Here is an 11,302-nt window from a genome sequence, read left to right as displayed (position 1 = left end):
GATGCACCTATAGAGTTAATTAGTGTCTCAGTCATAGGCTTGTTTTAAGTTATGTATTAAATCCAGTCGTGAATATTGTTTCCTGCCTGTGAATTTCTTGTGATGTAATTAAGAAACCTTTTTTTCTTGTAAACCGTTGGTACTGATTGGTCATTTATATTAATTGTCGTTATTTTAAATTTGGGTCATTACAATCCATGAGAAAAACCTCCTACACAAAAACCTTCCCAATCTATTAAGATGGATTAATCCACACAGACAAATTTATTTGAACATGACTTACTAACAAATCAATTAAACAACCTTAAATAAATAACTATATTTTTGAAATTAGTATTCTATTTTGAAGCAACTTCAACAAAAAATATGGATACATATTCCGAGACTAAACAAGTAGTTTACATACAATTTTCTTGTTTAATTAACTTCTTATATTAATTACATATTTAGATCTTTATTATATGTCATGTTTTGACTCAGACTTATAAATTATTTAATTTTTTTATTAACCTGGATATCCAGCCTGTTATACGAGCCGACTAATATCAGAACAACCACCTATTTTGCAGATAACTCAGAGTCACCGTATTTGAACCTTTGTGGTCATAAGGGATTTTGATCCATCATTGGATTTGAATCTGAGACCTCCAAACATTTTTGATATTTGAAACACAAACTCAAATCAATCAGACACTACTCTTATGGTAATTATTACATTTAATGTCAACACATTTATTCTTTAAGGAAAAACAAAAAACTACATCAAATCGACTTTTAAAATTGTATACCATAAAAAGGCTATAGTTTTAATGAATATAACTATAAGAGTTTGTAGTCATAGTAAGTGGTCGTTTACCAAACGCTTACCCAGTAAGTGTTTATCAAACAATTTTTTTCACCGGATGAACATGACAAAGGTCAAAAATCTTACTTGGTAAGAGCGATGATAAAGATGGAGAATCTTACCCGGTAAGTAAGGGTGATGACTCTTACTCGAGTAAGGGTTTACCGGGTAAATTGTTGCATAGGATACCGTTTTAATATACTACAATCTTATCCGACAAAAATAAATTATAATGTTGATTCCTATTAGTAAGTACTTACCGAGTAAGAATTTGGGTAAACAGCCCCTAAGATGTAAAATTATTTAATTATAAATTGATGATTAATATATCTAATGTAATTTCTCATTATAAAATTTGAAATTTATGCTCGAATAAATAAGAAACTATGGGTGTCAAGTTGAGGTCGAACATGTTTTAGTAATATTCACGTGAGACCAATTTGTTTTCGTGAGACTACATTATTACAATTGAAACTTAAAAACAGAACACTGTGAAGGTAAAAAAAATCCGAACCTTCACAACAAAAATACTGTGAATGTTAATTTCACAGTGTTTTGTCGTAAAATTTCAAGTGTAAAAAGGTGGTCTCACGAGTCTCACAAAAACAGACTGGTTTTACATGATCTTAAGTCTTTCTCTCTATGTATATAATTTAAAATTTTATTAATTTTTTTTACTATAACCTAAATAGTTTTCAAATTTAAAAATAATTATGTAATTTGTTATATATTTATTTGTGGGTAAAAATGATGATAAATTTGACACTACACAAATGCTTAATAACTGTTTTAAGGAGACGAATTGGCAAAACAGGAAGCTGAGGGGCCGGTCTTGCCATTCTTTAAATTCTGAAAAAGGCAACAAGCAGGTGTGGGTTTAGAAATCCCAAAATAGTCGTGAAATATGCATTAGAAATCCCAAACAAATCGTGAATTTTCAATTAGGAATCCCCAACAAATCTTCAAGTTTGAGTACCAAATGATGGCAAATCAGTATGCAATAATCGAGGATTTATACCCCTTTTAGCTTCTCTTTGCGACCCAAGAACAAGAATCCAAAGAAATCGACAGAAAACATCACCGAAACAGCAGAAAATAAAGGATTTCGAGGAAGAGGTTCGCGTTCTGCATTAACAACGAACTAAGGTAAATTCTCATATTTTCTTTTAGTTAATGACTGCTTAGATGTTAAAAAGTTGTCTACGAGTAGATTGGTAGTGACACTATTGTGCAACGACGGTCCTACGGCCGTCGATTTGGAAACCGCCGTCGCCAACGGCGGCTCTACTGCCTGATGGAAATAAAATCCGTTTTGGGCCGACATGTGACGGAATTAATTGTTAAAATATGGTTGGGGTTTGTTTATGATCGTGCTAGCAACAAAAATCCATCAAGAAAATCAAAGAAACGGTACGATTGTGAATAATAACAGTTTTAATCCAAAAATCTATTTTAGTACATTTTGCAAAATCGGAAACCATGGAAACTCCTTGATTTTATGAATCAATTACATATTTCGATTTCATTGGAGATTCATTTCTCTCATGCTGCTTATTTGGTTTGAAATGATTGTGAAAGGCGTTCGACTTCGATTAGTTGAAGATCGAGATCAATCTTAAGCATTTTGTATCAACTTTTTGTATTAGGTATGGATTGATTTGGTAGCCTGTGCAAATGAAATCGAACGTAGATGAATATGACGAAGAACATTCAAAGGCTACACATCTGGAAGAAGAATCATCAATGAACAAGGAGCATAATATGGAAGAATTCGACAGTGAAGAAGACAAAGCAATACCAAGTAAGTTTTATAGTTCAGTTATCTAATGTACGTGATACTTAATCGAAAAAAACTGGATCTTAATTGGATTAAGATCATGGAAAAAATAGTACATGCAATTCATATGTGAATGATACATATTCAAGATCATGGTCCTATTGGTTTTAACTATAGTAGGTAGAATTCAATGTGAAAATATTGTACTATTATATATATTGGGAATGCATTTTTTTGTTGGTCTTAATCAGGGGATTTGCTACACTATACATTAGCATTTATTCACATGTGAACCTGCTACAAAAAACTTGAGTGTTCATTCATTGTATATTGCGTGTATGTTGTGTTGTAGTAGTTTTTTCACAATGAATGTGTACTAGATTAGTTTATATTCACATGCGAAAATGGTACTGCTATATGTATCGTGGATGCATTTATTTCTTGGGCTCAATCAACGATTTTGTTGCATGATACATTAGTTAATATTCACAGGTTCATGTGTTGCAAGTAAAAATGAGTGTTTATTTATTGTTAAGTCATAGTCGTGTGTTGCAATTATATTCACATTTGATTTTGTGTTTCTGCAAGTTAATATTCACATGTGAATAAAGATGCATTAAAGGAAGTGTACCAAAATTTTGTACAGGTTGTCGTTGCAATGTAACAGCTGATTTGCAACATGGTAATGAGATAGAGACTTCTGATGGATCAAAGTTTTGGATTCCTAAGGTAGAAGATGATGTAAAGCCAATTGTTGGATCAGTATTCCAGTCACTGGATAATGCTATTGAGATGTATGCAAATTATGCACAGAAAGGAGGGTTTACGATTAGACGGTCAACACAGAAAACGAAACGTGACGGGAGTGTGATATTGAAGTACATATTGTGCAGTAAAGCCGGTGTTGTAGAAAACAAACGACAACAAAACATGAGATTTCAAAGAACCGGATGTAAAGCATGTGCAAAATTCAAGGTTATTCCTGGTACGTCTACATTTCGGTTATATAGTTTTGAAGATAAACACAACCATGCATTGATTAGGAAAGAGGACACGAACCTTACAAGGACAAAACGAGAGTTTGAAGCAAGTAAGCATTGTGACAAACTCGCTCATGATGCATATTCGGTAGTGGACTATTGTATTGGTAAACTGAGTGACGATAAGGAGAAACTTGCGCTTTTTGTAAAGAAAATACAAGACTTGAAGAATGAGGTAGAGACGGGTTTTCTCAATCAGCCGGCGCACAAGAAAGAAGACGACGTTAAAGGATCGTTTATTGGAATCTCGAAACCAGAAGTTGTTGAAACTCCCAGTCCTATAGGAATTAGAAACGAAGGGTGCAGTAGTGAGAAAAGATTGGAAGGTTCGAATGAGAAAGTCGTAACCGAAAGTTCCAAGTTCGATAGAATGTGCAAACGATGTTGGAAAACCACGGGACACGACTCGAGGAACTGCCCTTTGAAAAATGTAACAGAATAGAGATGTTCTTTTTTAGCATGGGATTAACGTTACTTTGTTTTGAATTTGTTGTCATTGACCATCTTAGATTCAAATTTTATATCAATTGTACTTTTTAGCATTCAGAAGTGAATACAATGTGAACTAATATGAAGTGAACATGAATACGTTAATTTGTGCATGTAGTGAATATTCACATGTGATTATGTACTTGATTGGTTAGCATTCACATGTGATTATGTACTTGATTGGTTAGCATTCACTTGTGAATAGAGTATTATATATATATGTATCCTATAATTAAGGGTAGGGTTCTTCTACTCCACTTTTAGATATATGCATGTGCTACAAACAACTATCATCAATGGCAAATTAAGCCTACTGCCTACCTATACTAATTACTGGTGGGGAGTTGGAGACGAATTAACGGTATTGTTCTTTAGTATTTTTGAATAGATCCTTTTATAATTTATTTTTTTTAAATGGAGAATTAAAAGTTAAATTGATTTATAAAAAATTACATTCAACGTTAACTAGAACATTAAAATTTAAACATTAATTATATTATTAAAATATTTTATAATTTTATAATCTTTGTACAAACTTACAAATCTATACATTGATATGAGAATGAATAGAAAACTCTAAAATCCTTCTCAAAGAAACCAAATTTTATCGGGAGCCAGACTCGTTCCCGACATTTTATAGGCCCTGAGCAAATGCAAAAACATGGCACACTGCAAGAAAAACAAGGTTTTTAGCAACAACTTTTGTCATCGTTAAAAGTCCATTTATCATCAGAAAGACTATATAACAACATACCGACGCTATAACTTGTGGCGGAAACATGTTATCACTAAAAGGCGCATCGTCAAAGCTCACTTTTCATGTAGTAACATTCGGTAAGGACGAAAATAAATTCAATAAATGTTTTTTATTAGTTTAAAATTGAGTACAAGAAATGCTAATAATTTACTGAGGAAAAAATATTATTTATCTTTATTATAGATATATAAAAGAGTACTTAAATTTACGTACTTTTTATTAGGTAATTTGAAACCAAGAGTATAGAAACTATGGTTGATAAATTTTTATAAAAAGTAAGAATTTTTTTAGTTCATAACAAGAAATATGTGTTATTTTGATATAAAAAGAGAATTCGTGTGAATGAAGTAATCATGAGAGTCAATGAGAGATTAGTAATAAAGAAGATTATCAAGGTTTTCTAGACAAGTAGACAAATGAGGATCAATAAGAATATAAAAGAAAAATGATCCATTGAGATCCAATAAAAATAAATAATGAATTAAACATATAATATTCAAGCTCAACAAATGATTGTTTGAGCACTTAAATAGAATCTTGTGGTGTGATAGAATCCCAGTGAAAGATACATAGGTCAAACAATCGATGAAAATATTTAAATTATATTTTTCTTCTTTTTTTCCAAAACTAAAATAAGATGTTAAGATTAAAATTTTATGAAACATGACATATATAAGAGACGTTACTAAATACATCTAGTAGAAAACATTTATTGATTAATCACAAAAACCATGAAACAAGTCACAAATTATAAGAACAATAGATTGCTTGTCAAACAATAATAAAATATTTTATGTAGAAGCAAAAATAGATAACAATAGTCAATAAAAACAATTAGAACAAGATAACCAAATAGTAATAGTCAATAGAAACATAAATTGATAAAAAAAAAATCCAACAAGAATATATATATCAATAGCTCTTAACTTTGAATTATTGAAACACGAAAATAGTCAAACATTTAGAGATAGCAATAGCCAATATCATTGGACTTTGTTGGAGATAAAAAAATAGAGAGACAATAAACAATAGCGTATAATGAATGACCAATTAGTTTTTTTTTTAATTTTTTTCTCAAATGTAATTAGTTAGTATATTTTTGGGTCCTTATTATCTATTAAATTCTTTTTACCTCTTATTATATACTATAATTTTTTGAATTTCTTTAATTTATTAAAATCTTTTAGATTACTATTGTATTTTAGGGGAAAATTTTAAGCCCTGGACGTTCGCCCCGCACCCGTATCACCCTCCCCCGGGACAGCCTTGTCGGGAGCTATCTAAGAAAACTGAAGAGTCAAAATGTCGATTCATACTCTAAACGGATTACAAACTCACACCAACACACACACAACCCAATTGTATTGCTGGTGGCAAAGTTTCATGTTTTATTGATAGAGAACAAAAGAAGTTAGGTATCCCATGGCTTTATGGTTTTTATTTAAAAAAAAAGAGTAAAGTTTATTTTTAGTCCCTGATGTTTGTCATTTTCAACGGTTTTCATCCCTGTACTTTGTTTTCTTAGATTTGTCCCTCACGTTTGTCTACTCCCAATAGATTTCATCTTCCATCCTAACGACCATTAACTTTTTTCCATTAAGTCCAGTTTAATAAGGGGTATTTTAATCATTTTACCTCTTTTCTAATAAAAATAAAAAAACTGATATATTATGTATTATATAAAATAAATAAAATTATTAATTGTGATATTAAAAAAAATATAAATTCATTTTAATATCTAGGAAAAATTGCATCAAAATGGAACCAACTTTCACCTGATTTCTATTTTGGGGAACCAACTTGCATCTGATTCCTATTTTGGGGAACCAACTTGAAAAATAATTATAGAAAAATGGGAAAATTACACCAAAATGGAACCAACTTTCACCTGATTCCTATTTNGGGAACCAACTTGAAAAATAATTATAGAAAAATGGGAAAATTACACCAAAATGGAACCAACTTTCACCTGATTCCTATTTTGGGGAACCAACTTGCACCTAATTCCTATTTTGGGGAACCAACTTGCAAAATAATTATAGAAAAATGGGAAAATTACACCAAAATGGAACCAACTTTCACCTGATTCCTATTTTGGGGAACCAACTTTTAAAATCGTCATTTAGAGGTCTCTATCAAACTTTTTGTTTATTTAAGGGTCTGGTTGATCTGTTGAACATGTAACAGATAATTTAAGGGTCTCTATCAAACTTTTGATTTGATTTGCCAAATTTGATTTAAACTTTAATATTGACACAGATTGGTTAGATATAAAACTCTTGAATGTGATATTTAATATTTATTGTTTATTGCATCAATTAATTTTTTTTATTAAATTGATTTTTTATTGCATTAGTAAAAAACAATTTTTATTGTGGTAATTTGAATTTTTTTTGAAAAAATCTTCAATTTGATATCTGAATTTAAAAAAACGAGATTTGAAATGAAAATTAGATTTTATTGCATTAATTTTTGGAAAAAAATGAATTTTAGTTATTTTTTATAATTATTTTGCAAGTTGGTTCCCAAAATAGGAATTAGGTGTAAGTTGGTTTCCTAAAATGACGATTTTGAAAGTTGGTTCCCCAAAATAGGAATAAGGTGAAAGTTGGTTCCCCAAAATATGAATCAGGTGAAAGTTGGTTCCTCAAAATGACGATTTTAAAAGTTAATTTTCCAAAATAAGAATCAGATGAAAGTTGGTTCAATTTTGATGTAATTTTCACTAATATCTACATATATGTACGTATCACAGAGAACCCCAAACCCCCATTTCCCATCGTCTTCTTCCACAATCTTGGGAACCCCCTTTTCTTTATCTATTTTCTTCTCATCGTCAACGAATTTCATAACACATAAGCCACAAGTTGGGGGAGAAGTTGTTCTCACCACCACCACACCGATTCTCTACAACACTCGCTCCCTCTCCTCCATCCCGCCAACAATTGCAGCATCACCAGTTCATCACCATCGGCCAGCACACGTCATCTTGCACCTCTGGTCTCCCCCTCTCTGCTCCCCTATTTTCCGTCTCTAATTGTAAATGTGGAACAACCCATAGTCCCTGTGGAGTAAGTCGTTCTCTGGTGAACCCATCCTTGCAAGTTCGAGGTCGCCCTTCCTGCCAAGACCCTTTTCCCCTCTCCTGAATCTAGTTCTTTCTTTCTTCCTCTAGATTTCGAATCTGTTTTAGCATTTTGTTTACAGATTGTTTAGTTTACATAAGTTTTATGTGACGATTGTTTTCAAGCTGTTATAGGATTTAACTTGCAGATCGATTGGTTTGGCTTACAGATTGTATATGGATTCCACTGAATCTTGTTTTACATGTCTCTATATATGGATTTTTGTTTGGCCGGAAATGTCATTGTTGAAGAAAAGGGTTCGAGGTGGGCTGATAGTTCAGAGTCACAGAGAAGGGGAAATGGGTGTGGTGGGGGTAAGCAGTTACTTGTTTTCTTAAAGGAATATATTAAATGACTAAAATATCTTTTATTAAACTGGACTTAACAGAAAAAGTTAAAGACCGTTAGGATGAGGGACAAAGTCTGTTGAGAATGGACAAACATGAGGGTCAAATCTCAGAAAACGAAGTTGAGAGACAAAAACCGTTGAAATTGACAAACATTAGAGACCAAAAATGAACTTTACTCTTTAGAAAATATTAAAGTTAAAATAGAGTATATCTATACTATCTTATTAAGCAAATTTAATAAAAGTTTTAAAGTCTTAAAATACTAAACGGCCAAGATACCCTTTTACTTTTTTACTTTTTCACCTTCCTCTCCTCAACATTCACTCACCCTCTCACATACACTCACCCTCTCACATTCAACCGATTTTTTTAAAATTATAATTTTAAATTTACACTTTATCTATACTATCTTATAAAGCAAATTTAACAAAAGTCTTAAAGTCTTAAAATACTAAATGACCAAGATACCCTTTATATCACTTTTTCACCCCCTCCTCTCCTTGCATACATTTACCCTCTCACAACCCGATTTTTTTAATTATAATTTTAAATTTACATTTTATACTTCTATAATTAGTTAATTAATTTACTTTACGTCCTTTACTTTTAAATGTTTTATTTTAAACCTTTATCAAATTAATATACATAATCGTATATCAATTAAAACATATTTAAAAAATACATTTTCATTTTAACAAGTTACACCATTATAATCGTCTTGTTAATACCTTCGAAATGAATCCAATATTAAATAGTTTTTGACTTAATTATATTATTATATATTATATATTATATATACTGTGAAAAAATATTTTTAATATTTACGATTTATACTTTTATAGTTATTTATATATATATATATATATATATATATATATATATACTATATATTTGGGGTTAGGCTGTCCAAATTGCACTGTATAATATATTCTGAATTAATATGTTCTTGGGTTTTTTTTTAAATATATATATACATGTATTAATTCAACATTAATCTGAGTTTCTGGACAAGAAAGAGGGTAAGCAGTTGAAATTTCATTCTAAAACTCATCTTTTTTGGTCTTTTCATGGCTTATGATCTGTCAAATTTGTAGTTTTTTTATTGGTTTTGATTGTTTATCTTAAAACTCAAGTTTCTTAGTTCTTTGCTCTTGGTGTAAATCGAACACATTTGTGAAGTTGTTTAAATATGTTGGATTTTAAATATATTGGATTTTAAACTGTTATACAATTTTTTTCATCGATAGTCTGTAATTGGAACCATAACTCTTATTTATTCAAATTGTATTAATATGTAAAGACCAAATGTAACATATATCATCGTTAAATCTTATCTTATAAAACCAGTGGAACTTCAAAATCGTTAAAATTTATGGCCCCTGCCGCATTGCGCGGATACACAACTAGTACTATATTATAAATCATTTGACAAAAACTTTTAAAAACATTTTTTATGCATAAAATACTGTTTATTAATGCATATTACTTAGAATTCAAGATTACAAGTAAATTGTGCATAAGTACAACTTATTAAAGTTCTATGTTTGAATTTGTGTAACTAACTGCATATAAACATAATCAAATAGAGGATAAACATCTAATTTTAAAATATAAAAAATCTAAAATATAATTAGGATAATTATTAAGTTTTAACAGAATACTTAATTATTATCTCTATAAAAAATATTATTAAACCTAATTTAAGTTACTTCGTTACGTTAAATTAAATTAAAATAAAAAATTTGAATTAAAAATAATAAAAAAACAAAAACTTTTAATTAGATAATTTGATAATAATATTGATATATTTTTTGCAAATTTTATATGATATTTTCAAATTTATATTTTATTCAAAAATAAAAATATTATTGTTTTCTCAAAACCACATAAAATCATATTATATCGACATGGATAAAAAATAAAACGAAACATTGAAATGAAAATATATCTCGATGCATTGCACGAGTATCCTTCTAGTTATTTTTTAAGAAAAATAATTAAGAAAAGGAGAAAACTAAATAATAAATGGTAAAGTAAAAAAGTGATATAATGACCATTTTGCCCTCAAAGTTAACAGAGATTGTGTTGTGGATGGAGTTAGGGACTTGGCGTGAGGGACCAAATCCAGAACAAGATGCATAGTCGGAGGCAGAAGATAATAGACTAAGGGGTTGTTTGGTAGTTACTGAATGATTAAGAGGCTCTCGTGATATAATGCAAAATGAAGTATAATTGTTTGGTAATTGTTTACGATGAAATTAAGGCTATTAATGGTTAAGGGAGACTCATGATACAAAATCATTCTGAGGGTTTTAGGACCATTAAGAGACAATTTTTTTTTACCAAACAAGATTCACCTCTTAATGATTCAGAGGTTACATCTTAATGGAACTATTAAGAGGTAAACAAACAACCTCTAAATCTGTAATAGTCCACATATATCAGGGACCAAATCGATAATTTAATCTAATTTTTAAAATAGATTTAGTATTATAAATGCTTGGGATAATATGAGAATTTTTTTTACGTGAGAAGCTTAGAAGTAGCGAATACACCATTATATTATGTGAAGGTTATGTTATACTTTACCTTCACCAATTTTTGTGAAGGCAGTCACCTCCATTCGCCATCACACGATATAAGAATACATTCACATATATTATGTGAAGGTTTATTTTCTTGCGTTTCTCATAGAAAAATGACATTTTTCATGGGAAATTCAACTCTCCATATATAGGGAAGTCCCGTTATGAACCTAAAATTGATTAGGTATCCGTGAACTGCCCACAATGTGTCATGTGTCTCTCTTAAGAATGATTATTATGAATAGGGAAAAGTACAATAAAAACCAATGAACTTTCTTGTTTGGAATGATTAAGTCCTTGAACTTTTTTTTGGAACAAATAAGTCCTTGGACTTT

General features: G+C 30.2%; 1 protein-coding gene across 2 annotated transcripts; it reads left to right on the top strand.

Moving 5' to 3' along the window:
• Positions 1 to 1,741: 1,741 nt before the first annotated feature.
• LOC112507820 lies at positions 1,742 to 4,199 on the top strand. Of its 2 annotated transcripts, none has more exons than XM_025112539.1 (3): positions 1,742 to 1,990; positions 2,491 to 2,645; positions 3,268 to 4,199. In XM_025112539.1, exons 2-3 carry the CDS (start codon positions 2,519 to 2,521, stop codon positions 4,101 to 4,103), a joined length of 963 nt encoding a protein of 320 aa, XP_024968307.1. In that variant the 5' UTR covers positions 1,742 to 1,990; positions 2,491 to 2,518; the 3' UTR covers positions 4,104 to 4,199. The 2 variants fall into 2 exon arrangements, with proteins under 2 accessions (XP_024968307.1, XP_024968308.1); XM_025112540.1 differs by having other exon boundaries at positions 1,793 to 1,990; positions 2,561 to 2,645.
• The last annotated feature ends 7,103 nt before the right edge of the window (positions 4,200 to 11,302 follow it).

Source organism: Cynara cardunculus (assembly GCF_001531365.2).
Source record: "Cynara cardunculus var. scolymus isolate 2C chromosome LG 2, CcrdV1, whole genome shotgun sequence".
Classification (NCBI taxonomy): Eukaryota; Viridiplantae; Streptophyta; class Magnoliopsida; order Asterales; family Asteraceae; genus Cynara; species Cynara cardunculus.
This window is presented reverse-complemented; position numbering and strand designations above follow the sequence as displayed.